We start from the raw sequence: 27,983 nt of genomic DNA, 5'->3' as shown, positions 1-27,983 counted from the left end.
CTAGCTGCTAAGGATGGGCAGTGACTAGCAAAGTTTCTCCTCGATCGGCAGTTCCCTAAAAATGGCGGCCAGGAGAATCACCTCCCTTCCATGGTGAGAGTCGAGGAATAACTGAATCGACAGTTTGGAGCACTGATACGAAGCTATTAGAGATGAATGTAACCGTTGTTTTTCTTCTCAAGACAGGCTTGTTGATGCTGCGTTACCGCGTCTTACGGGGTAAACCCCACTCCTTCGCTCAGCTCACACTCTGCGCCGGGTGCCTACACCGGCTGCAAGCATAGGCGTATGTGTGTATGTGTGTGCGTGTGTGTATGTGTGTGTGTGTGTGTGAGGCGACCGGAGAAAAATGCATGAACATTATGTCTACCGACGCAGTATCACTCCTGTTTAATTCAGGTTAATATTAACAATCCAAGGATAAGTCATTCATATCCCCTCCCATCATCCGTTTGAATGTTTGTCTGAGCTTCTAACCTGATTAACAGTTTGTCTTAATCTGACCTCTACTATAAATAGCTTGCTGTGAACGTGCAGCGCAATTTTTTTAAATACCCAGCGATTTGATATTCTTAGGTTATTGCGCAAGATGCTGAACATTTGCACTATCGCTCTGTGGGCTACAGAAAAATATGTGAAACTGACAATACACGTGAATTTGTTTCTACAGTGGAAAATTACTTATTACTATAGCTGTAGATTGGAGCTTATAGACAGATCAATTACTTTAATGTTTTCTTGTTTTGGAGACTTTCATGCTTTCTTATGTCAAACAAATGCCAAATGACACAATCAATTTGAAATGAATGGGGTGATGCTTTCTGTACTTGTATAAATACTTTTTTTGTAAACGTTATCGGGCCTCTTCTCACTCTCTCGTCAGACGCGGTGGGCAGCAGAAAGCCCGAAGCTTCGTAATAAAAGTAATTGAAAGACAAACTCTTCATTTCGCCATTCATTTGCACAAGATAGACCTAACAAAAATTTCGACCACGGCTTCCAAAGAACATAAGGGGGGATTTGGATGGCGTTTAGTGCGCTCCATCAGTCAGGTGTTCAGCCAGTATCCTCCTTGTCCTGATATAGTTATAGTTGGTCGCGATGGCCAGTTTCCACGGGCAACGGGGCAAATATCACGACTGTTTGGACGTGCTGCGTAACGAGGGTTAAAAATATTTGTAATCTGCGTTTAACAAAATATAGGATAGACGCAGTGTTCATGGAGGCAGCGAGGTTAAAGACGGACATTCCACAACAGGCTGCAGACTTGGTAACCAATCAGCGTGCAGCAAGAGCCTCGGCGTGCTGTGATTGGCTGCCTGGCGGCTCTGTTGTCATGATGATGGCTGTGTGGTCTGTTTCCAGGCACAGAAGTATACTGAAGCAAACGATATGGATGGATAGGCTGTAGAACTTTCTGTCCCCGACACATGCACTCATTCATAATGTAATATTAATCCCTCGCTCTTGTCAAACTAACTTTGCCCATTTATATTTATCTTCTCATGCTGCATGCTAAAGAAACATCCATGCGGTCTCAAAGTACACAAATAATGTAGCTGTGTACGAAGGCGTGGGTGTTATGGAGCGAAACAGACACCCTTTAAGCAGTGATCTTGTGTATTGCCTGATTCCACATGCTTAAAAAAAGGAAAATTAAAAAGTCCTGGGTTCAATTAGCGGCTCTATTAATTACAGATGGCTGACCTGTAATTTTTCCTAATTTGTCCCATTTCGTTTAGCTCTCTTGGCTCCACGGTTCCATCAGTTCCACCACCCTTTTCCTATTATTGGGCTCTATTGCATTTACATTCAGTCATTTCTCACTGGCAGTCTGTCCAACTTTAACACTGTGATTGAATAAGAGCACAAACCATGATATTTCTATTTTTAAACACAAATTGAAATTTAAGAGAAAAGAAAATTGTACAAGAGACCTGAAGGCATTCTTTAGACTTGTAAAGTCTGTTGTGCTGAATGGTAAACAGGGGTTTCTGGAAAATTGAGTACAAAGGTTTGTGTAATGACTAAGATATACTTTTCCTTTCACAAGATGGGTTTCGTAACGGTAATATCACATTCTTCAATAGCACATCTAGGCAGAACAAGGATTTAAGTCAAGGTTTAATGCTGGACAGTGAGGAATCTGTGTGTGAGTTGTCTATGTTTACTGCACCTGTCCTAACATTAATACACATTAACATCACTTAACACAGACCGTTCTGAACATCACATTGGCAGTATATGGGCTGATAATAAGCAATAAAACTCAAATCTGTCAAATGGTTCACATGGATACTGAAACATCGAGTGCTGGCAGAAGGTGTGCAGGCATAGCTGAACAGTGGTACAAGGCAAATACAATGCTTACAGTTTTCTACTGATACGTTTAAACTCCGTTTATCGTGATGTAAATGAGTGTATGATATGAAAATAGTACATGAAATAAACTGGTCACTGAATGAAATGTTTGTTGCTTATATGTAAGTTGTCACAGGAAACCACCGGTAAGATTGTACACCAAATGAAGAGGTCACAAAACAAGTTAAGTTAACTCTCGATAGATAAACTACTACGATATGAAATGGTATGCACAAAAACATGTGAGTATAAAGATGAATAGAAAAGTAGTGAATTTGTCTTGAAGGAGTAAAAATGTGTCCTCAGTCATTACAAAAGAAGCATTCATCTCCAAAAGAAACTTGTTTTCAATCCAATCTTCTAAATGTTTGCTTGGTTATGTTTAAAGCGTTCATTTTGTTTTCTTTTTTTTTGTTGCGGCAGATGTATACAACTTTTGGAATGTATCCATAATTTCCTGTAACTTAAAACACTTTCATTTCAGAAATATTCTGACATCACTCCAAAGTTGCAACAAATTATTTGCTGACAAAGGCGCTAATGACATTTAACCTGATTCAATGTCTGAGTTAAAAGACTTTGAAAACCTAGCGTAAACTTTTATCAGAATTTTTTAAACATAGGAAATGTACAATGAATTGAGATAATTTCTTACAGTATCCAAACCCAATGTTTGCATTCACCTGCAGGAACAAGACAAGTTACCAAACTGGTATCAAGCATCTTTCTGGGTGTGGAGGAACTTTAAACCTGTGTACAATTCGCTGCATGTGGCACTCGCTACGCCTCGGTTCTAGTAGCCACTTCTGACAGAGAGGCGTCGTCTTACTTCTCCCTGACCACCTCTCTGGCTCTGCTTTCGAGGTCCTGACAGTCTACGTGACTGGGTCCTCGCAGGAGTGCAGAGGTGCCTGCCGTGGCATTTATTTCAGCCGTCTTTGTTCAAATAAAACACTACAAGTGCTCTCTCTCCCTCTGGCTTGTTCTATCATCAGCTTGAAATTTTAATTCTGCTTGCAGAGTAAACTTACTAACTAGACGCAGAAGCTCAAGGCTGGACTGGACAATTACAAATCAAATCACAGCATTTCTTACTTCCTTCCCTCCTTTCTTCCTTGCTTCCTTCCCTCTTCCCTCTCTTGCAGTTCAGCCTTCCTGAATGCTATCAAGTCCCCTGACTCTTTCTGAGGAAGAACACTGATCTCTAGACAGACGCGGACACCCAACCACTCTCTCGCTCTTTCTCTTTCTCTCACACACATACAGACACACACACACTCAAGACACACACACCTCATCATGAGGGGAGGGGCTGGGGAGCTCACAGAAAACCACGTTGCGCTTGCTAATTTTGCTGTGGTTGTTTTCTTAATCATTTCCGCTTCCCTGATTTCTCCTTGTCAGCATCTTCTGCCCATGTGCGTCTTCTCTCCTGGCTGAATGGCAAGCAGGCTTCAGCAGTGGTGTTCCTTGGACTCAAGCTTAGCCTGGTTCAGCCCACTTTGGCCCAGCTGAGAAAAGCAGGAATGTCTCTGACCGGGACGTTGCGAGTCAGAGCTTTGACACGCAGGTTACGGTCATCTGTGAGGAGTACCACCTCCCTTTGCAGCCTCACTGTTCCATCTGTGTGTGTTGGGGAAAGGAAATCAAAGCGGGCTAAGACAAAGTCTTTGATGGCAGAAAACTATGAAAAACAAAGACAAGAGTCATACTGCAAGCCCCGTGCTCGGTTCTGATTTAGTGCTGGGCTCTGATTTTATTCTTTGGCTTTTCAAAATTCTTTCCTTCCACGATTGCAGAAGAATCGGAATTGAGTACATGACAACATTTAGGTGATCCAACCACAACCAAATCTCATCTTTAATTTATTCAAACTTCATTTTCAACTTCTGATTTTTGATCAAAGTGAATGTTAAGTCTGAATTTGGAACACATTGCATTGTTAATGCTGTTCACATTTGTTCAGGAAGGAGGAAATTACAATGATCAGATTTGAGCCTGACTGATAAGCACAAATCATAGCCCAAGGGGGCATATTTAAAAACAACAAAATGTTGAATAAATGAGCGAACAACAGTGCATACTTCTCTGAGCAGGTATGAAGTCCTTTGCCTTGTCTTTGCAGTAGTGGAGACAGCAAGACAGGATCACATCATCATTGTTCCCCTGAGGAGCAACAGAAGAAGTTAAGATGGTGATGCCCCTCGCTCTCCTACACTTAAGGTGATTTATCGTAGTTCTTTGCGTATTTCGTGCTTTTCACGTTCCTCTCATTTTTCTTTTTGCACTGGATTACAAGTACAGTCGACAAGATCTGCTAGACATTCTTCACAGAGTGTCCTCGATTGTGAGCGACGCCAGCCACCTCACACATAGCCTGTTCACGCTCCTGCCTTCAGAGAGAAGGTACCGGAGCTCCCAGGCCCGTTCCACCACTCACCCACAGCTTCATACACCTGGCTTTCAGGATGCTGAACTCTCCTCCAACTATCTCACAGCCAACATTCCGCCCCACCCCAAGATGCTGATCTCTCTCTCTCAATTGCCCCCCCAGTCTGTATCTGCATGCACTTTATACTTCATATCTCATAGTTTCCTGTTTAATGTTTAATATAACAGTGTACTTCACTGCTAATTTACCCTAGAATATTATTGTTGTTATTGTTAATTTCATGTCACTGGGGGATTGTGAGAAACATCATCTTGATTCCTCTGTATGTCCAGTACTTGCAGAGAAATTGACAATTAAGCTGACTTTGACTTTGAACTTGGTGTGAACACTAAAATGGCAGCACTCCTCTAAGAATGTTCTTTCAGTTACTTAAAATTCAAGTTCACCTGCGAAAGAAAAACTTTTCTGGCACGACCAAAAAACAAATTTGCATTTGATAAATGGTTTTTGGAAGCTTACCTGTTGTCCAGATGTGTCTTCACTGCGGAAAGAAATAGACTCAAGCTGATTTCCTCTACTTGTAAGGGCTCTGAGGCACGGTTCCCTGGCTTCAAATCCCTTCTCTAAGAAGGCCACTGCAGCACGGGCTTTATCCTGCACCGCCCGCACATGAGCCGCGCTCACGTTAGAGGTGCCGCCAAAACTGTCCTGGCCTTTGGCCAAGCCGTCTAACTCTGTGATCACTGAAAGAACAATTATTGAAACCTGAGAGCACATAAAGATTTTCCCCAAACAAATAAGTCTGTTATTAGACTTTTAATTCATATGCGATCTCCCCCCCATCCCAATGACTAGAGCTTACTTTGGTGACATGTATTTTGATGTATAACATGTTAAATGAATGGGTATTATGTTTCCATGGAATGGTAATGTAGGTCATACAGCTGCAAACATTGTGGATAATTACACTGGCTGCCCAGAGATAATAATTCTAATTGCAAAAAATATATTAACAAGGTAAGAGCAAAGCTTACAAAAGTGTGAAAAACACAGGTTGGCAGAATGGCTCAACCTTGCCACTGGATAAAAATACAAAACAGACGGCTAATTGCTAACATGCCAATTATTCTACCAGTTATGACAGACAAATGACTCAGCAAATAAACCAGAGGAGATTCATTAGTGTGCAACCTATTAGCAGTTCGAGGTCACAGTGGATGGAAGGTTTTGCTATCTGCGCCTGGACATCTATAGACGTGACCAAACCTCGGCACATTTATAATGTGTTTCATAGCTCTTATTCTTACCGATCAGTGGCACGACTATTATATAAGTCCCGCCCTGCAGGAGTTTCTTCAGTCCCGCCAAGTGATCAATGAATCCATTGGTGTCTGGAACCAGAAAGAGGGGCCTCACTTCCAGCTCCAGCTGTCCACCTGTCTGCAGCACTGCCTGGAATGCAAACACATTGAATTTACCAAGAATTAGATTTTGCTATTGTCTTATTACATAATTCATGCGCAATCAATGGCATGACGCAAGCAAAAAAAAAAAACCTGAAAGAAAGAGTGTGACAATTTATAATAACTAAACCTTGAAATGGGGACTGAATAACAAGACCTTTTTCAGAGCAAATAAAAATCGGTTGTTTGATGCCAGAGTTATTTTAAATAATTAACTTTCATAACTATGATTCAATTAGTGAGGGCAACAGGTAGCTTTGTTTTCTAGAATTTTCTACTTTTTTTGTTTTTCTTTTGCAATATATGCTAAATCTTCCTTCACACAAAAAGGAAAAAAAAAAAACAAAAAAGGCAAATCAAAATAAAAACAATTTTGATCCTCATTTGTTATCATACTGTCTTCATTACATATACTGTGAGTGTAGTGAACTCCAGCTTTGTATCTTCCGGCAAACAGAATTGTTACAACACTATCGGGTATGTGCATCAATGGATTACCTGTATTTTATCTCGCCGTTTCTGCTGCTGTGCCAGTTTATTGGCGAGAACGTGTCGTCGAGCCTTCAGCTGCCTAATGTCATTCTCGCTGTCTTCCGCCTCCTCCATGTCTTCCTCCCCCTCTGATGCAGAGAGAGAAGACTCTGCCTCCACTATGACATCATCAGCCTGTCAAAGAAGTAAAGACACAATTTGCCTCCTCAACTTTTGGAATCTGATGGCAACAAACAAGCACTGCTGCTTATTTGTTGTTTCAAGCTGGTGCCATTTAGAAACAAGTGAAATTTAGAAAATTAGAGGAGCTCAGTGAAGAAGACACATGAATAAAATCAAAGTAGATGTAAGAAGGTTACCTCTTTCTCTGTTAGAGAATCTTGCCTTGTCTTCATATCCGTTGAGCTCTTTTTTGGAGAAGTTGCCACAGAGATGTATTTGCCTCCCTTGAATGCCAGAAGAGGCTCTTCTTGGCCACACAGTGCTTCCAGAAAGTACTTCAGCACCGTCACTCTCTTACAATCTGCAGCTATAGCCTTGGAAACAGGATTCGCGTAAATGTGCAATTTAACAGGGGGACAATGTGGAGTACATGCAATGCCCATTTGGAAAATGGAACAATCAGAATATTCCTTAATCCAAGTTAATGTAAGATACTTAAAAATAAGTAGTGCATGGTTTAGTGTAATGTTTGCCTTTACATTCAGCTCACCATGTCAGTGTGCTTGTCTATATAACAGGGCTCCTGAGGTGCAGCCAGCAGCGGTACAAAGCCAGCAAGCAGCCTGTCCTCCTTCAGCTGCAGCACAGTCAACTCCTCGTCCTCCTCGCCCTCCTCAGAGTCAACTTTGTACAGCGGCACCTCCCCATGGTCAACGCGTGCAAGCACATTACAGAGGTCAGCCAGGCACTGCCAGACGTCGGGGCTGGATCTTGATACAAAGGTAAAGGTCATTGGTGATGATGAGGAGACAGCAGAGGAATGGGGGAATAGTACATGAAAAAATACTCACTCTATACTACAGGGCGGGGGGTTCCACTGGTCCGGGTGTCCCAACATCCAGTCGGACCAGACTTTGATGCTTGGCAGTAGTTCTCTCAGGTCCGCTGGAAAATCAGAGACCCTGACCATACCCTCGAGCTCGACGCCTTTACCCTCCTCCTCTTCATCCACCATGGGTACGGGTTCTGAAACAATAAAGAGCTTTGAAGCTCCTGCACTTTACAGCAGAGACAGGCGGTGCGGCCATATCAAGATAAAGTTAACAATAGGCTATAGGCGATATTGCTTTTCAGTTTGTTCACTGTCATGACATAAATCATAGCAAACTCTGGAATGTTTCACAGGGTGATGAATACAGTTAAGCAAGGCACTCAAATGAAAACCACCAAGTTGTTTTTTCTAGGCCACTGAGAGAGAAACACAGTGGGCTCGATCAAAGAGAACCTGTTCAGAATGTAGACAAATAAATGCTTATTCCAAGGAAAGAATAGCACAGTAATTAGACGGTCAGGTTTACTAATATTTGGGAAAAAAAAACATTTTTGGTTGCTTCAGTACATCCACATACTGGATGTGAAGTGAATGAATGAGTGTGACTGCAGCAGAGTCTTTTTCATTTAACTGAAGCACTTTTACTTTAATCCAATTACTTGCCTTTGAAAAATATTCAGTTTATTCAATATGAGAGACCCTTAGTTGCTTAAGTGAGGTCTGTATCCGTCTGCACTGGGAGGGTGTCCTCAGCTCGGCAGCATTTTGCTACATCCAGTACAGCTGCGTACACTCCAGATTCCAACATTATCACAACTATAATTTAAAAAAAAGCGATACATTGGCGATGGCAGACATGAATGTCCACAATTTATTCTTCCTCCAACAAGTTTGACAGATGATATGGGACACTTTGGGTAATTATTTTTTGTTCTTCAAGTATTTTCTCTTATCAGGTTTATCCTGTTACTTTCATTCAAAGAATTCTATATTTGTTTCCATGCAAAGTTTCCACAACTTTCCCATTAATGGCCATGAAATCACTCATTCCCCCACTGTCAAATTACTTTTAAACCTCTGAAACGAGGAGCTGTGTTCAAAACCGCAGAGCCTCCAGAACGGGTAACGAAAACATTTTCAATAAACACCATGAAGCCTCGTGATGTAGCCAACCATAATTAGCATAGAAGCAATAGAATGACTGACTCAGTGCCCGTGGGCTGAAGTACTCTTGTGCAAGGGATCGAAGACTCCAACAACCTAAATCGTCAAATGAACCTGCTTACTGCTCTATGTGTTCACTACCCTCTAATGGGTTAACCATAGTAGATTTTATGAGTATCCCATACTAGGGCAAATAACAGATTATTCATCTTATTGTACATGATGAGCAGTCTGAGATAGTGTTTGTGTTTGTGTGTGAGTGTATGTTTATCTGTTCATACCTGTGGGAGCATCTCTGAGCAGCTCTGTGCAGCGCTGCACCATCAACGCAAACATGCCCAGACCGATGGCAGTGCTTTGCTCTTGTAAAACCGATCGCACTTCCTCACCTGTCAAACAAAGCAGATAATGGGACTACAGTGTTACTCCTAACCATATAAACAATGACTTGAATCAAAACTCAAACAAGACAGTTTGATTAAGATAAGAACCATCAGCGGGCCAATGTTACCTCGACTGACTGCGTTGTGTATGATGAACATGTTGATGGTGATGATCTGCAGCATGTTTGTGCTGCCTAGCAGAGAAGGGCCGTGCTGTAGCAGGGCCCTAAACTCTTGTAGAACATGGCTTGCCACTCTTGGGAAAGATTCCATCCTGCATGGGAAAGACAGACAGACAGACGTAAGCACAGAAAAACAACCTTTTTCTTTTTCAAAGATTATTTTCACTCATGCTGCTTGAAACTCGTTATGCCCTTGCATGGGCGTATTAAAATTGCATGGAAGTATTAAAAAACACGAGACATCACTCACCCTACTTTGGTGAAGAGCTTTCCGTGTGCATGCAGGAAACTCAAAATGAATCTTTTATTAAGCTGGAGAAACAGAAAATAGCCAAAAGAGTTAAAGGATAAAAGAGAGGGAGGGAGAGGGAGAGAGAGGGAGGGAGAGACAGAGAGAGAAGGGTTACTAATCTTTGGCCAGCAGTTTAAGCTAAAAGCCCTCTGCTCAGCCACAGGAGGCCTTTTGAGTTTACATCACTTCTAAAAGCACCTGGGATTTAAAATGAGAATGCATTGAAAGGCTTGTAGTTTCTCATTTTTTTTGTCATCTGTCACCAGGAATGGCTGCTTCAAGAACCTACACGCCAGAGGAAACACCTACAATATTTGTGTATCAATACAAATCAAAATAGTGTCTACTGTTAAATAAAAAAGGTAAATAAACCGAGAAAGAAAGTACTCATACCCACTCCTACACTTGATCTTGATATTATACACTGTAACTAAGTCTAAGCTTGGAGCGAATCAAATGTTGGAATCTAAAGGGTGAACCCAATTTATTCTCACATTGCTGATATTCGAGGTGCAGGCAGGCCCTCTGGCTCCTTTGTATTATTTGTCCTCACCATGGTGTGACTCACTCAGTCTGATGCCAATGGGTTTGAACCAAATTTAGCAGGTTATTTTGCTAACAGCTTACAGCTTAGAGTTTCCAGGTGGAGATAGAAATTGTATTGCACGATTTCCCAGATGAGCACCGTCAATCATTGAAGATATGATGAAAGCATATTCTCTATTCAGTGAGTGTATGAACGATGTTGAGTACCAAGACTTCTTATGACGAAAAGACAATTCTTTGCACCACAGTAAATTGGGTCTTACATCACTTGGGCTGAGGGAGCCCAGCTCTCCATCCTGTTCAGAATCTCTGCTGGACTCTCTACCTCCAGTCTGTGAGGACAGCTGTGCTGTTTGTACACTGGGGCGAATCCAAATTTCCATACGTGCTCCCTCCTCTCGTCTTCCTCGTCCGCGCACTGCCGGACCTCTCGATCTTCCCTCATACTCCTGCCTCCTCCTTCGCTCCAGCTGCTCTGTCTGGGAAAACGTGGTCTTTAAACAACATACAATTGCGCTGTCTCTCACAGCCTTTTTTTACAAGTCTGTAAATTTCATCCTATAAACACACATTTTCAAACATCCTGCTCACATCGCCATTTGAATCAAGAGCAGAGACATAAAATCTGACTTTAAGTGGTCACTTGAAATACATGTAAGATTACAATAGACAGAATAATTGCAGATATTTAGAGCCGCCTCGCTATGAACGGATGTATACATGATAATGCCTCTTCTGAACGGGGCTACAAAATATATTGAAGCAGAATTATTTATCTTTGAGAGTTCATGCTTTGGTAGAAGACAATGACCATTATGCCTGACCTTGCGTTTTGCTTCTTCAAACAGGCTCATCAGGCTTTCCTTTGCTGTCAGGATGGGGTTGGAGGCTGCCAAGCTGCGCATGTAATAATAAACAGCATCTAACTTCCGTTTCTATAAGGACAGAGGGGTCAGGAGGGAAACAGTCAGTGGATTACGGGAGCATAAACCTTTGTAGAAAGAGGGGGCATGCCGTATTTTACTGAGATAATTTGAGCTATGGTTAAGAAAAAATGTAAATGTGGTGAGCTTTTTTGTAAGCTTCATATTTTTCACCCCTTACTTACAGTATACACTGCCAGGAGAGCCAACTGGTTATATGGGCGTCCATTTTTGGGGGCAATCTGCTGGGCTTTCAGGTACCAACTGGGGGAGGAAAAAAAAAGCAAAAACGTGACAAATGCACCCACTTTGCTCTCTTGACTACAATTGAGAAGACATGCTTAAGTCTAAACATCCCAACCTACCTGCGAGCCTTGCCGTAGTTGGCAGAGTCACTGGCCTGTTCCCGGTAACGTGCAATATCACCTTGACAAATCAAGCATCGTTGAGCACTGATAAGTGCATACTTTACCTGAGAAATACAACAATGCAAGAAAAATAAACCCATATGCAAATATATAAACATGCACACGTCTATCCAAAATTCAGCGAAAGAGTTTGGTCACATATACATTTTTATCATATGGAGTTATGCTTTAACATTTCTTTGAACAAAGCTTATGTCTACAGCAAAGCTGGTGGCTCTGTGAGGCTATTTCTAAATACAGAAGGGCATTGCAGGTATATTATAGTAACCCTGAGCTTATTTTTCAGTTCAATTTCAATTATTCAGCAATTCCCTGGGCATACTTTGCAAGTTTACACACGAAAAATCAAACGGATAGATAGGTGCAGCTTTACTGTTTTTCGCAGCGGTCGAGCCCTGATCGCCATGCCATCCATGTAATCCTCGATCTTAAACTGGTAGACTGTTTGTAGCTTTTGAAGCAGCGAATCAAAGAACAGCGCTCCCTAGAACACAAAGAACACAAAGGACATCTACAGTTGGAATGAAGAGGATGTAAGAATCAATCAAAATGCACATTCAAAGTTAACTGACTGTTCCCTTGTGCCTTTGTAAGAGATACATTTAAAAGAGAACTGCACAAAGTAGTAGTTGTGAACAGGAACTGGCAGTAAATGTCAGTCCATATTGAGAGCAGTCTCGTGCAATTTTCTTTCATAAAACTTTGATAACTGTTCAATGAAGCAGTTACAGTTGTTGTCTGATAAGATGCTTAAAATAATGCCAGAAGTAAATCAATGCCACACATCTCTTTAGCAAGCCTTTGGTACTCACGCAAACACAGACGGCGGCTTCATAATCTAAACTTTGTCTCAGTAGTTACATCACATTTGAAAGTAATATTTGTGAATTTTGACATTTGATTTTCCAACTCTTTCACCTTTTCTGATTGAAAAAACACACAGACATGCTCAGCCTTGCTCTTGCTCTCTCCTCATTATAAAAACGCTGAGACGGCAAAGACCATTGAATCGTACAGGGATTTAAATCGGACTCTTCAAAAACTGCATCCTGTTTCTCTGTCTGTAGCAGTTGAATTGGGCCACCTTCATTAAAAATTCACTTGATTCCTGTGTCAAAATAAGCAATATCATAAGCACCGCTGCCCGTCAGAATTGCTACTTCAACAGCTCTTCTCACCTTGGTTTCAATTTTAAATCCCTAAAGACACTAATTATAAAGCACACAGCAGAAGATGTGCACAATGCCTTTTTCCAGTCTGCACCACCCCTGTCTTGTGGAAGAATAAAGATGTACGACTTCGTGAAGCCAAACTGTACATACTGTGTATTGAGTCAAGGTCAGTTATGCAACGTGTTAAGATCCCAATTTTCACTCAAATGCTCTGCCAGGGCAGAAAGACTACACAGTGTACACGAGTATCAGGGAGTTAAATTCCATACTTATTAAGACCATACAAGTATAAATTTCCTACCAAGCTTAAGATGTTTTTTTATAGTCTTTTCTTCCTGCATTGTGGGTACATTATCTACATTTTGTCCAGGGCAAAGGCCCGTTTTATGTATGAAACTGGTCATTATAATGAGCCAGGTTAATTTCCATTTTTCCAAAATATTACAGTAGAAATAAAGTTTATTTCTGAAATCAAGTTTCCGGTCAAAAGATATCAGAAATTCAGACACTCACAGAGGAGCCTTACCTATTTTGATGACGTGAATAAAAATAAATATGAACAGAAAGACTATTTTAAGACTTTAAGGATAGCTTTATAGGACACCCAGTGATCTTAAATACTACACAGAAACAGTGAATTCTCCTCCTGTCATAACCTTTATCTGCAAAAGCATGCATCTGCAAAAGGGTAGACCTGTTTCAACATTTCTGAACTCTTCTTACCTCATCAAGCAGAGTGAGCAGCATGTTCTTGACGTGATGGGTGTTGTCGTTCGTGGAGTCTTTCAGTAGCTGTCGGAAGCGTTCAATGACTTGGTAAAAGACATGCTTCCACAAAGCCTGATCCACATTCTGAGAGTCTGAGAGCTCGATGTCCGTCAGAATGACCTGCTCGTACATTCCCAAGAGGTCCACTCTAAAAACATTAGGAAATAGTATGACAGGGCTTTAAAATGTCATATCTGAAAAAATCATCATGAGTCTTAATGGGGAGCTGAAGTGCAGAAAATGATAAATTGTTGTCCATCAAATATGTTGTCCAAGACAAAAATACAAACTAAAAACAGACGTCTGTAAGGACAGCTTGTATTGATTCTTTGTGGTTTAATCTCCTATGACTCACCTGAGTTTGGCCATGCGATCCAATCCCTCAGCGCTCACTCTGTCTCTCGAAAGCAGGTTGCTAAGCTGGAGCTCTTGTGCATCTGCAGCTCTCAGTAGCCTGCCGAGCTCCCCTCTTGCTTGTTGCTCTACCTCTTCCAATGTCAAACCACTTCCTGTGTCTTGCTGAGTGTAACCCGGGCCTCTGTAACCACCGCCAAACTGACCTGGGTACACACCGTTGGCCATTTGGTAGGGCCCCATATAAGGGTATGGATAGCGCTGGCTGGTGTTGGGGTTGGGATTATGTGGGTTGCTGGCGGGCACTGGGTAGCAATAGGGGTTGTCCGAGTTTTGAAACTTGTAGTAGGCCATGGCCGCAGCCTGGGATCTAAAATGTTCACCTTTGGGGACTGGAGGACTGTTTGAAACCTCATCATCAGTGTCCAGGAAATGAAGCTGTCCATATCCAGCTCCTGTCTGAAGATATATAGGCTGCTGGAGAGATTGCTGCTGGGAGGACTGGGTGCTGGCAAGAGCCGGCTTCTGGTCCGGGTTATTTGGATCCCAGAGTCGTCTCACTCCTCCCCCCCTGCCTCCTCTACTACTCCTGCCGGCTGCACCGCCCCTGACTCCACTGAAAAGCAGCCTTTGCCCAACTTCTGGGGAATTCGAAATTTCTGTGTGAGCTGGAAGCACCAAGATGCCGCCGCATCTGCCGCGGGAAACCAAGCCTTGCTTGCGGTGTTTTTCTCCACCATGTGACAGGGGTGCTGTTTGTTTTTCCAGAGAAATTTTAAGAATTCCACGACCTCCGCCTTTATTACCCGCTGAACCGTGTTTTTCTTTCTTCCGACCCTCATCCCTTTTCTTCTTAGTTCTGTCCTCTGCGACGTCGCTCATCTCACTTCCTTCCATTGATTCTGTTGAAGATTCCCCGTTAGTCGCCCAGCTGTGTACGCGACTTTTACGTCCGTCTCCATTGTTGACTACACCTCTTCTGTTGTTGTTCCTGTGCTCTAGGCGTGACCACTTGGTGTTCTCCACATTCATTCCGAGTCCGGGACCATCTAAGCTAGTCACGCTGCTTGCTGAGCTACTGCTGTAAGTTCGATTCCTCGAGTGTCGAATATCTGATTTGGAGTAGCGCTTTGAGGATGGTCGGGGGATATTTGGGCTTGATTTGTTTTTATTACTGCGCTCTGCTGTCTTGTCTGTGGCTCTATGTGTTTTGGGATCTTTCTCACCATCTTTGGAGCAGTTATTGTTGTCCCCTCTCTTATCTCTGCGGTTTCCTTTGCTCTGATGCGTCTCACCTGCCTTAGCTGATTTATTACCCCGATCGGCTTCGGCTACTTTCTTGTCTCTTTCCTTCTCAACTTTACTCCGATCATTTTTTTCCCCAGGCCCTGATTCCTCCTCTCTTCTGGACTCTTGATTCCTCTCTTTGTGCCGATCACTTCCTCTTTTCCTACGATTTCCCTTTTCCTTCTTCTTTTCTTCCACTTCTTTTGTTTTACTGCCTTGGTCTCTCTTTCCCCGTTCTACCGGGTCTCCTCTTCGAGACACAACTGGATTGCCATCTTGGCCCTCACCTCCGTCTTGACCCTTCTCCTTAATGGAGAGTTTTTCGACTTTGTTAGAAAGTTTCTCCAGCGATGCATTCGAGGGTAATGGGGGTTTTTCCATATCTCCACTTCCTTGCTTTCTTTGTGACTCGCTGGATTTATTTGATTTCACATTTTCATGGGCCGATTTTGGTTCTTTATCTTTCAATCCCTGCTTCTGTGTATAAGGTTTTTGCTTCCCCTCCCTTTCCTCAGTGCTCCATTGGGATTCTGAAGCGATTTTCTGCTCATGCTTCTTAGGGGGAGGCTTATCCTGCTCTCTTCCAGCAGCAGAGTCTTTCCCCTGGATGGTTCGTCTGCTTCCAGGTTGATAAAATTCTCGGTCAGGTTTGCGGGCTTTCTTTGTTGGCTTAGTACCTTCTGTGGGTTCTAGTTGTTCTTTGTCATTTTCATCAAAGTCCTTTTCTTGATTTGGTTCTGTTCTGTGAGAAAGGATGTCCTTTCTACAGTTCTGAGTGTTACTACCATCACCTCTCATCCGGTCTTCACTCCTTTTATTTGTAACCAGGCCGCCATCTGTGCACTCATGCCTCTCTGAAACTTTATCAGAGAGACTCTTTGTGTCATTCGTTGATATCGGCAGTTGTTCATGCGAGTCACAGCCCAGGGGATCATGATCCTGGCTCTGACCGGTTTCTCCGTCCTCACTGTCACGGTGACGCGATCCTTGCCCAGCAACAGGCTGGTAGCGCTGCAGGTCAGGGCGGCGTCTATGATGCTTCTGTGTGTGATAATCTTCTGCTAAAGAAACACACACAAAATGAGGAATTTAGATTTTGTGGTTGAAGCAAAGCCTTATACCAGAACGGATTTCTTTTCATTCTGTGTTTGACATACGTCCACCTTTTATACCAACAAATTCAAGTCCAAATTGTCGGGCTCTAGATCTTTCGCAGACATTCTTTTGATACATATGGGATGTAGACATTTGAGGATATCGTCTTGGGCATTAGGGAGCAGCCGTCAACATATTTCACCATTCTCTTATCATTTTTGAACCAATATACCAACTAATTAATCGAGAAGCTATCAGCAGATTGAAAATTCCTGAAATGTACTAGTGGTATATTTAGTTATCCACCTACAGACAGGTCTTCAGGGGATGTGAAGCAAAACTCATAAACAAATGAATAAAGTAAGGGCATATTTTCACTTTATTTGAAGAAAGATTCATGTGACATCTACATTTGAGTAGACCTACAATTCAGATGTTCTTTTTTAGTAATACAGATTTGTCAATCACTATTTTAACTATGACGAAGATACAGCGTCTTCCACTAGTCTCCGTTTTGGCCGTTCACACCCAAACCCCTCCCTCCGAGAGGGGGTGTGGATGCCTCCAACTGCCCTTAAACAAGATAATGAAGAAAGGCCGGGCCTGTGCTGCAGATCTTCAGCTGCCAGTCGACAAATGTGATCGAGAACATCAATGTGTTCATTCTTAACTCTCCCCTGATTCGATGGCAAGAGCAACATGGGAGTCGTAGATATCGCATTTCCTTTTTAAAACTTTGCAACAACTGTTTGCCAAACTTCTCACATCGTCTGATCTGACCAGTGTGGACACAAACGCTGCACCTACTTGATGATCTACTGATTTTAAAGCCTGTATTCATAACTATGAAAGTGTTGACCTTATGAACCTTACACATAGGTTTATAGCGAGGAGAGAAGGGCGGTAACACGTGGTGCAGTTTCGCTTCGAAACAAACACGGACGCACAACACTTTTCTAACCGCATTAACGGGGTTTATAGATATCCTTTCGATAATAATTCTATAGAGTACAATCATACAATCGATGTCGGTATCACAGTTAACTACTAAAGGTAAGGCAATGTTAAGAGTGACACAGGAGTTCAGTTTGACTGTTGCAAAGTTGGTTGTCACCAAATTACTTGTACAAATAAACGACCGAATTCCATTATTTACGTGATTCAAGATATATGTTTTTTAATTTATTTTAGAAACCTGTGTTTGTGTGTGACGGCTCGTTTAAAACACACCGCGCGGGATCAGTGAATAGCGGGGGAGAGAGCTAGCTACTGTTATCTGACAACATTAGCAGGACCCAAACTTAGCAACTCCGAGTGCTACTTTCAGACGTCAAGAGGCGCAAAATTCCCCGAATTCCGACCTGCTCTCGAACACAACCTTTCAAGATAGTTGTCTTACTTCCACGTACCTTTCCGACAGTCGACGGTGTTGACAGAATTCGACGCTTCAGCTCGGAGTTCCGCAGCTGAGATTCGCACTCTGTCTAGTTCGTTCGCCATCTTTGCTTTCACTACAACAAAACAAAACAGGTACGGCGGCTCAGAAGGCTCAAATGTGTCCCCGCAGGCTTTTTCGGCGTAGGCCGAACAATTCAGTGCGCTTCCCGTTAAATTTTCTCATTTATCGATTTTCACGTTCTCACTTTATCTTTAGGTCAATGTTTTTCGTACTCCGTATCAAATTACCGAGTGCGGTTGCTTATGAAAAGTTGTAGTGTTCAATTGAAAGCACTTGATATATCATTCAACAAAGATAATAATGGGCAGAAGCAAAATGTTAGCCGGCTACCTAGTTTTCTAAGTATTTTGAAAACTGAAAAGGAAAGGTCAAACAGTTCCCCACTTCATGAACTCTTCATTTTCTTCTCTGAGGTTTCACAGGCATATTGGATCCAGAGAGTGACATTATCGACTCCTATTCCTCTTTCGCGCTCATTGCCATCGAAGTTGCCCGATGGTGCCGTCTAAGCCGGATGACATCACCAACTGTGCGCTCTTCCTTTGTGATGAAGGAGTCCTCCTGCAAAATGCAACTATGAATGTCAGTGTGAAACATCACAGCTCACCCTTTCATCACCACCTCCGTTTGCACCTCCCATTGTGACATCACAAGTTCCCCTTTCACGAGTTCACAGGTGAAGCTGTGACATCTTCATGCGGGGTTTTTACCTCCCCGACATAGAGAAGGATATCTTGCAAATTTCATTATTGTTCCACTCAGACTTCGCTAAAGTCACACCAGCAATCAAAACAAGATCCCTGTTCTCAGACAAGTTAAACTAAAGAGTCCAAGCAAAATGGAAGTAAGGTTTAGGATTTCTTAGCTTCCAACTCTGGTTTGCATTCATTTTAAGCCATTATGTTTCCTGTGGAGGCTATCAAAATGAAGGTTGATTCTGAAAACTGATGCGGTCTGATACTGGCATTCTCATATAATAACGCTCATGGTCTTCTATATTTACAGGGAATGATAGAAATCAACAGGGATCTAAGATCCAGAAATTTCAACATGATGAGTGACGTGAGAGCTGGTGTAATCCTACCTCAAAGACACATTTCATTTGAATAATACAATAATTAAAACTAGAGGAGAGTCATTTTTATTAAGCTGGATCATCAACGTGTGTTGTCATTGAACACCCGACAGCATGTTTTTGTTTTAAGACTACAAGACTACATATTCATGTAACCCACCTTTCCCTGATATAATAGTTCTTTTATTTGTCTGTGGCTTTTTGAGTTTTTTTAGTTTCATTACGTGTTCTTCTGCTGTAAATCGGTTAACTCTGTTAAAAAAGTATAAAAGTATTTCAATGTGCGGTCAATGACGCTGCAGAAAATAATCATGGATTTAAAAATCACCTTAAGTCCATGACTTGCTACAAACTCCCGCAAAAGTGTTATCACTGCATTAACACTCTCTTTTAAATGGTGACTCCAGCATCTCATCTACCTTGATTCCTATTCTTGTTAATATTTTTGTTTTTTTAAATTTTACCGGGGTCACCACTTCTGTAATGAATTATTAAGTGATTCGTCGCTACACAATGGCTCATATAATTATTGTTTAATTCACCTCTCCCTAACATAAACGTATGTGTTTCAAAAACATGCCGTTATGTAATTCTACAGGCTTTGACCCACATTCGAGGCCTGGGGGAAGGGGGCTTAAAGGTCTCCATATTATATAAAGGGAACGACATCATACAGAGGTTCAGACTTTGTTCAGTTCCACGTGTTTACCACTAGATGTCAGGATTGATCATTTATTGCCTTTAGTGCAACCCCCCCCCCCCATCCCTTTCATTGATTTGGATTGGCCCGACAGCAAACTTAACTTCCATCTACTTTTTTGGTTCAACTTCAGTCTATGATGATAATGTGATCCAGATTGCTTTTGTTTCTGCATCACCTTCCGCCTGTCGCCTTATCGAGAACTCACAAATGTCATCCGCTGATGTGGTGTGGACGTCGAGATACGGCAAAAAACACGGACAGAAAACATGAACAAGTGCACATTGACGTACATGTGAAAATTGGGAGAGAGCTCATGCTGAAATCACCTTTGTGGCTTATGTTGGAGTAAACAGCTTCATTTCCCTAGCAACACCAAATTAAAGGGCCAGAGTCCCTTGCTCTTGTTACAAATCTAACACAGATGATAATTCATCCAACGCCAAATATCTTTTGTACTTGTTCCTTTATCATATCACTAAATTATTCATCCCCGGTGTTTGCTTCACTTCTTTGGCATGGTAATAAGGAACATCTTCACACATTTTTTTTTCCTCCGTGCGGATAATGTTGCCTAGATTCTTACAGCATTATAAGTCATTTTCATGTTCGCTACCACAGTATACCCTCGAAACAAGTGAAGCAGGCAGCCAAGAGACAAAATATGAACAGAGAGAACTGGGTTGCTTACACAATTATATACAATTTATTTATTTATTATTATTAAAAGTTTTCTTGTTTAGGAAGTGTTTGTGTTGGCCGTGGATTTGTCTGTAATCCCCACCTTGACAAACAAATTGCTGTATACCATGGCACATTATCATTCTTTTTTTATCTGTAAATGCACACAACAAAAAAATATTAAATAAATACACCGCTGTTGCTTCTCAGTAGCAATCATTGTAGAATCTTTGGGATCATTATGTAAAACATCCTTGTTTTTCCCATCATGACCTCTTTCTCTCTTTAAAACTCTCATGTACAATGAATATGTTGTTTTTTTTACCAATGAGCAGAATGTCAGTGCACGATTGTCTTGATACCGTGCGAGTGGTTGTCTCTTGACAAAGTACCGGCACGCCAGGGGTTGTAGAATGTTTCGTGTCTGCAGTTGAGAGGTGTAAGAAAGAGGGGAGGGGGCTGCCGGAAGTTGTGGGCGTGTGTCTTCCTCTATGCTGTGAGTGTGTGTGTGTGTGTGTGTGTGTGTGTGTGTGTGTGTGCAGAGTTCTGATTGTCAGTGCTGCACCATAGTGCAGGTGGAGCAATGCAGGATGATAAGAGACACAGAAGGACAGAGAGGGGGAGGCGGGGAAGGAGGGAGATGGAGAGAAAGAGAGCGAGAAAGAGAGGTGAGGAGGCATGATGCAGGAGGAGGAGAGACGGTGAATACAGATGAGAAGAGCGGGGGAAGCAGGGAGTTTTTGCAGGTGAATTTCTAACACCAGGGGGGTTTCTCCAGCCCAATCACATCTCGATCTCTCGTGCCCCTGTGTCACCCCCCCCCCCCCCCCTTGTATAGTCTCCCTCGCTTCCTCTGTATGCCTATCTTGCTCTTCCTCACCCCACGGGGACTTGAGGAGGTGATATGACTTTTAGTGATGACTGGAGTGGAGGAGGAGGAAGAAGAGGAGGAGGAGGAGGAGGACAGACCGGGGGAACACAATCAGCAGAGGAAGGTGAAGGAAAGAGCGGGACTTTGAGGTTGACGATGGAGCGATGTGAAAATTCTGGGGTTGAAAATATTAAAGAAATAAAAAAAATAGAAAAGAAGAAATAGCAGGGGGATGAAAGTGAGATGAGTGAAATGGGATCCACACCTCTTGTAGCGGGAATGAAAGGAGTCGTGTGTGTGTGTGTGTGTGTGTGTGTGTGTGTGTGTGTGTGTGTGTGTGTGTGTGTGTGTGTTGTGTGTGTGTGTGTGTGTAGGAGAGACAGACTGAGAGACAGAGAAAGAGCGACTGGGGGCTTGTGTGACGCATATTTGCTGGCACTAGACGTTTGGAGAAGATCCAGTTCAACTGGTTTTAATGTATAATTCACAAGAAGAGAGTGACAGGGGAGGGATGAGGCAAAAGACAATATGAGATTGAGTACATAGAGTGATGTGTCGACGATAAGCGGCCAAACAGAATGCAGTAAAATATGTTACAGGATAATTATAACCATCTTTCATGTCCTCACTCTACTGATCCTTTATTACGGACACGAGAAGGGCCAAAACGATATTTCCCCCTCTAACTATGTGGCGAAATAAACCAAAGTCTTGACATTTTATTTCTTTTCCATCAACTAATAATTGCAGTTGGTCCTGTTTTTCTCGTTTGTTTAGGTGTGGAAGAACATTATTTGAACAGGTCAAATATTGAGCAGTGAAACTGTTTTGATGCAATCCCCAAATCGCGCATAAAGGATCCCAAACTAAAAACGGCTTGTTTTTGCCCCTGGCAGACTGAGATTGTTGGGTGTTTGACGGTGAAATGGAAAACAACGCTCCTCGGAGCTAGACTCTTTTCTCGCACAGGACAAAAGTCTTTCCCTGAAAAAATCAGAGGGGATTTTAAGGCTGGACAATATTGTGAACATGGGCGTGAGTAAAAGAAGCAATGTCAAGTTTTCCAACTGGTCCATCAACTCCATTTTACTGAAATAATAAAGAATAACAAAATAAGTTCTCACACTTAACACCTTTGGGTGACAGGGACAAACTGAAACTGCAGCCGACTGGGCTGAAAAATTATCACCACAAGACAAAAAAAGAACTCAAAAACTTCAACTAAGACCCTTATTTTAAAAGACAAATGTTTTAGAGGCAGCAGAGAAGCTTTGGTGACAGTGGAGCAACCTAAATTCTTACGAATTCAGCCTCCAACTTCCTTGGGTGGGTTCCAGAGAGGCGAAACAGAGATTTCAGCCACCAGAGCCCAGTGCAGAGGCCAAACAAGATCCCGCTGAAGCTGTCACACTGGACTGTGGAGAAGCTGGAGTTCCATGGAGCTGTGTCACTGAAGCTCCACACAGTGGGACGTGGCAGCAGAACAAGGACCCCCAAACTGATGGAGAGATCGAGCAGGGACCTGATATATAGATTGAATAAAAATATAGTTTATGCCAAACTTGGCCGTGTATAAATATACCTTTTTGTTATGCATTCAGTACTACACTATCCAGATAACACAAAGTTCACGTATTCATGTTTTAATTTTAAAGCATGTGCAAGATTCAGTGAATAGATACCAATACCAATACCAATACCAATACCAACACTTTCTGCCAATGTCACGATAACAGATAATGCATTCTTTTCCCCTCTGGCCATTCATTTCATATATTGAATTTATATTAATGTGTATTTAAAGACTTTTAAATTTGTGGAAAAAAATCATTTGCAACGCCCCTGCAGTACCCCTGCAGACCCCCAAGAGGTCGCGAACCCCCTTTTGAGACCCCTGCTCTGAAGGGTTGCCCACTGCTGCAGCCCCTGAGACCGGAGTGCAGCGTGCTCAAGAGACCACGGCTTAGGGATGGAGGCTGAACATCGGACGCAGGTGGTAGGGTCAACAGGTGACTGCGGACCAATGGATAGAAAAACAAGCGTGTCAGAGCTTTCCGAAAGCAAGTTTAAGACTAGCAGGCAAAAAGCGGGATGAAGGACAGATGACTGACATCTGATCAAAACCCTTGTCGTAGCTTGTCAGTGAGCTGAGATCTGGAAGCAGCCTCTGGTAATGACTAATTCTTTGTCGAGGAGTGTTTTTTTTCATGTGATAAGGTCCTGCATGTTGTCCAGCATCTCAAATACTGTGTATGCCGGGCCCGACTGCATTGCTCCACATTTAAAAGGGTATTTAATAGAAAAATATGGTGGTATATCCAGACGGACAGCTGTGATTTGCTCCATCTCTGATTTTGCTCCTGTCAAATTCTACCTTGTGATGGAACATGCTACAGTGCCATTTTATGTCATTTAATAAGTAAATTCTTGGCCCCAAATTAGAAAAAAGGTCTTCTCTCTGTCTCTATCTGCTTGTGAAGTAAGCCAGGGAGCCATTGATCTGATGAAAAATCACATTTTGTTTCATGCTGTCAATACCCATTGCTAAGGAATTCCTTGACACCCCCCTTAAAATCAGGAGTCTGTAGTATAAGACAGGAAGCTACACCACAATTAGAGTCTTTTTCATGTCCATTTTTAGCGAACAGTCCGAGATGTTCTGCTTGAATGGGCGTGTGTTAATGTTTAAATGTGGCATGATCTAGTTTTCCATATAAAATATATTCATATTATAATTCATAAAATCAAATAAAATCAAATAAAATCAAATCAAATCAAATCAAATCAAATAAAATCGATACAATAAACATTTCCAGACCCATGTCTACAGCATAAGGTGGGACTTTGATGAAGTATGTGAGATGTACGTTAAAAATTCAAAAAGATATCAGGCTTGGACTTATCCTGCATGTTACAATGATGAAACTAGTGTCTTTACGCTGACATGCGTCTGAAGGACTCAAAGTACAACTACGATAGATATGTCATACTTCAAGCCCTATTTGGAACATTTGAAAGTGTGGTTGGGATTTCCAAAACAAATATTCATTCTTAGTGTTTGGCAGATGCCAACATATTGTAAAGAGTAATCTCCAGTCCCACCGGTAAATGGTTATACATCTGACAAGCTACTGTTGAAAGTAAAAGAAATTTAATGGCACAGTGGTTGGTGCTTATGTAAGCAGAATAACATCAGCTGTGATAATGTGCGCATTTTCAAGAGGAAATATAAAAATGTAATATTACAGCACGGCTTTTTAGAACTCCCTAACTGCTTTGTGGAGCTTCATGGTTTTGGCCACATTAACGACTATCGGTCGCTCTCGTGATTTGCAGGAAATATTTCAGTGATTTCAGTGACACACACACACACACACACACACACACACACGCACACACACACACACACACACACACACATACAGCTGGCATTGCATGTTAATTACACTCAGCATATGACATTGGCATAATCCTGTGGAGTTTTGGGTAAGTCACTGTTGGAGTTCGAGGAGATGCCATATGACTTTGCAAAAAGGACAACTCATCCGGGCAATCTGATTCTCACTCAGTGTAATGAAATGGCAATAACCATGTCATGCCACCTCTGGTAAGTTGATTTCACCGAAGCCGTTTAATTGGCTCCCACCAACTGCGTGACACACGTCACCGTGAAAATACATGCAGGAATACACGCCATACCTCTTCCCGCTGCCTTATACGCCGCTGATAACACAAACACATTCAAAGTTTTGTAGTAGGCCGCAGTTAGTCATGTCTGTCTCTGATTGCGGGTGTGTGTATGTGTGTGTGGGTGGAACTTGAAGGTGTGTGCGACTGTGGGTTTGCCATCTCACACATCTTGTAGGCAAGGAGAGCATAGAGACAGGGAAGGGATTGGCGTGGGGGCGAGAGGGGTTTCACTAATAAACACCCACTCTTTCTAAACCTCCAGCTCATTCTGACACACATCCCCACCGATGCAGCACCACACACACACACACACACACACACACACACACACACACACACACACACCCCTCCTCCCCCGGCTCCTCTTTCTGACAGAATCCTCATTACGGGCACGTTTCGCAGTACAGAGTCTTCTTCCTCCTCCACCTCTCTCTATCTGTCTCCATCCCTCCACTCTTCTCTCCCTCTTTGCTTCCGTCTCTCTCTCTCTCTCTCTCTCTCTCTCTCTCTCTCTCTCTCTTGCTCACCACGTTTGAGCCAGCTTGGCAATCAAAGTGAGAGAAAACACAAATGAGAGTGGAGGGGTAGCGATGGTGGAGGGGGTCCGGGGGGGAGAAGGGGAGGCTCACTGGGATTTCAGTATGAGTCAGAGTGGGAAAAGGGGAGGTAGGAAGGCGAGGTAGGCGGCTGTGAGGAGAGAGTGTATGGGAGGGATGAGGTTTTTTTTTTTTTTTCTTTCTCTCTTATCTGACTGCATTCTCTGTTTGGAATACAGATGAGCAGATAGAAAGAGAGCCAACAACTGGGCACGACAGGCAGATAAGAGATTTGAACGGAAATAATCTGTAACCTCACTCACGATCCAGCTTTTGAGACACATAGAAATTGAATGTTAAGTGTGAGTTGGAGGCGTGTTTGAGCGTTCGCGGCCGCACGGAAGAAAATAAAAATAATTAAAGGTTAACGTTCACAAACTGAATGCATAATCCAGGATTGTGGCAATAAAATATTGAAAAGGTGAAAAAGATGGCATCATCCTGTAACCATGTGTTGCACTGTGGGCCAGTAATGAACCACAGGGTTGGAAGAAGAAGCGCGCAAAGTGAGGACTCAATCATTCATAATTATTTTACTCATTATTCTTTTCTCTCAGCCTGAATATACATTTGGGGCCAATGAATAAATTGCATCGTGAGCACTTGTTTACACACACGCTTGCACAGAAAACATAGAAAACCACTGCACGTTTACATTGTTGTTTGATTACAGTGAGAGGAGATCCTACAGTTTTGAGGGGGGGGGGCTCTGACATTCATACTCTTCTGCAATTATTGCCCAAGAATTCTAAATGCAGTGAAAAGGGGAAAGGTGTGCCCTTTCATCCCAATGAAAGTCTGGATGTATTGGTCCCAGTGGGGCATGGAGGTTGATCTTTCCAGAGACTAGAGGTGCATATCGATTTAGACATTATCAATTTTTATCTTCAAGTATATGAAAAAAAAACAAAAAACATCATGGTTTGATACGCTGCACATTCTCGCAACTGGCGTGCGATTTTTCTTTTCCTCTCCTGATGTAATCCATAAAATCACTTGAAATATTGATGTTTTACAGTTTACGCAAAACCGCTGATGACCCCCCCCCCCCCCTCCCCTTCCCGCCTTTTCCCATTTTTATTTCTTTGGAGGACAAAGTAGATTTACATGAAATATGCAACAGTTTTATCAGCGTCATCTGAGCAGGATTAGCCAGTATCAGTATCACCATCCAGGGGTGCCAACCAGCGAGGAGATAAGGTAAATGAGACACTTACATAAATGTCTATTTATGTTTATTCATATCAATGTAATATTTCTATAAAATATCCGCAATTATTCTATCAAAAAATGTCACTAGACAAATAAACTGAAAATCTTTTGAATATTATCCAAGAAAAGTCCCCCAAAAAAAGGGCCGCAACTAAATTTATTGCAATTTGCTTGATATCTTGATAGGCATTATCTGAAAAGCAAAAAAGTGTGATATATTTATGCACAAATTGGCCTCTTTTTTTTCCAGAATTCACAGGCTGTATAGAAACACAAAAGCATTCACACATCTGGACACTTTAGGGCAGGGGTGTCCAAACTTTTTGCAGAGAGGCCTATATTTGGTTAAGTGAAAATGTGTCAGGACCGAACATTCAGCCTGACATTCTCCAAGCCATTAACATTAAATGCAAATGAAAACTAGTTTCTACTGAAATCATTCTGTCTTTTGTGTTTGAATACCACATAAAACAGGGAAAAAGTCTGTCTGGAAAAAAAAAAAAAACTTTCAGAAAGATTAAATATATTGAGGTTAATTTGAAACATTACATATTATTCACTATTAAATGCTCCCTATGAACTTCTAAATTCAAAGCATGTGAACAGGAACCCTACCAGTGATATTATTCAGCAGTGTAAAACATTAAGGACCATATGAATCCTTGTATAATGCAGTGTTTTTTAGACTCGGATCAAAAATGTGAAATAGAAAAATGGTCTGTCGGACATTTTATTCCTCATTTTGTAACAGAGACTGTGGGCCGGTGTAAATTTGAACACGGGTAGCATTTAGCCCGTGGGTTGGACTTTGGACATGCCTGGTTTAGGGTTTCCAATCATGTTTTTGGACTTGTGGGCGGAAGCCAAAGAACCCAAAGGGAAAAACTGGGCCCCCTTGTGGAATTGAACCAGGGACCTTTTAGCTGTCAGGCCTTCACTACTGCGCTACTCAGAGGTGATCATGTGATTTCAAAACAAACACAACAAATAACCAACAGCTTTGATGATTGGTTGAGAAAACCGGTTGGGACGACCTAGAGATCGGCTCAGGACTTTTGATTTCCACTTCCAGGGCTTGAGTAGATCCCAAAGAGGAAGCGGACAAGCGATGAAGATCCCGTCCAGGGTAGAAAGAAGGGGTGATTTATACGAGTAAATGTTGTTTGTCTGAGAACATCACCCCGTCAGGCCGTGCTGTGGAGGACCGTTGGGTTTGGCCCACAGGCACCGACAGAAGAATCTTTGGTAAAGTTTTGCCTTATAACTGGTCTGTTATTCACAACTTCAGCTTGACTTGCTCAGTTTGAAGACGGAGAAGAATTGAACAGCGAGTCTCCTGACGTGGAAGCCTGAGATCTGCGGGCCGCTTCCCTGTTCTTCATGACACCGGCCTTGAAAAAAAG

At 42.3% G+C, this 27,983-nt stretch overlaps 1 protein-coding gene and 1 long non-coding RNA gene across 5 annotated transcripts; one reads left to right on the top strand and one right to left on the bottom strand.

The window, feature by feature from the left end:
* The first annotated feature begins 26 nt into the window (after positions 1–26).
* On the top strand, positions 27–10,019 carry LOC147216777 (uncharacterized). The gene is made up of 4 exons (XR_015109021.1): positions 27–93; positions 4,487–4,584; positions 7,449–7,652; positions 9,990–10,019. It is a non-coding gene; the product is annotated as an uncharacterized LOC147216777 (long non-coding RNA).
* On the bottom strand, positions 2,107–17,820 carry smg6 (SMG6 nonsense mediated mRNA decay factor). Of its 4 annotated transcripts, none has more exons than XM_086176626.1 (19): positions 17,706–17,820; positions 13,916–16,262; positions 13,516–13,708; positions 11,994–12,104; positions 11,558–11,664; positions 11,378–11,456; positions 11,094–11,204; positions 10,533–10,763; positions 9,682–9,743; positions 9,378–9,523; positions 9,148–9,255; positions 7,722–7,896; positions 7,421–7,640; positions 7,068–7,244; positions 6,715–6,882; positions 6,061–6,205; positions 5,273–5,496; positions 4,446–4,527; positions 2,107–3,984 (listed from the first exon to the last, which is right to left on the bottom strand). In XM_086176626.1, the coding sequence occupies exons 1-19, from the start codon at positions 17,794–17,796 to the stop codon at positions 3,854–3,856; spliced, it is 4,908 nt and encodes a 1,635-aa protein (XP_086032752.1). In that variant the 5' UTR covers positions 17,797–17,820; the 3' UTR covers positions 2,107–3,853. The 4 variants fall into 4 exon arrangements, with proteins under 4 accessions (XP_086032752.1, XP_086032754.1, XP_086032753.1 ...); XM_086176628.1 differs by having other exon boundaries at positions 10,533–10,748; XM_086176627.1 differs by having other exon boundaries at positions 13,916–16,259.
* Between the last annotated feature and the right edge of the window lie 10,163 nt (positions 17,821–27,983).

Source organism: Fistularia commersonii, chromosome 29 (genome assembly GCF_037954325.1).
Source record: "Fistularia commersonii isolate RoL2024-O1a breed Wild chromosome 29, RoL_Fcom_v1.0, whole genome shotgun sequence".
In the NCBI taxonomy this organism is placed as follows: domain Eukaryota; kingdom Metazoa; phylum Chordata; class Actinopteri; order Syngnathiformes; family Fistulariidae; genus Fistularia; species Fistularia commersonii.
Note: the sequence above shows the minus strand (reverse complement) of the source record. Positions and strands in the feature narration are given on the sequence as shown.

Bases quoted from the DNA above. Each gene is read 5' to 3' on its own strand.
- smg6 (XM_086176626.1), bottom strand. From the start codon at position 17,796: ATGGCGAACGAACTAGACAGAGTGCGAATCTCAGCTGCGGAACTCCGA. The intron at 16,263-17,705 runs GTACGTGGAAGT...GTGTTTCTTTAG, and splicing joins CACCGTCGACTGTCGGAAAG to CAGAAGATTATCACACACAG. The intron at 12,105-13,515 runs GTAAGAAGAGTT...TTTGTGTTCTAG, and splicing joins TGCTCACTCTGCTTGATGAG to GGAGCGCTGTTCTTTGATTC.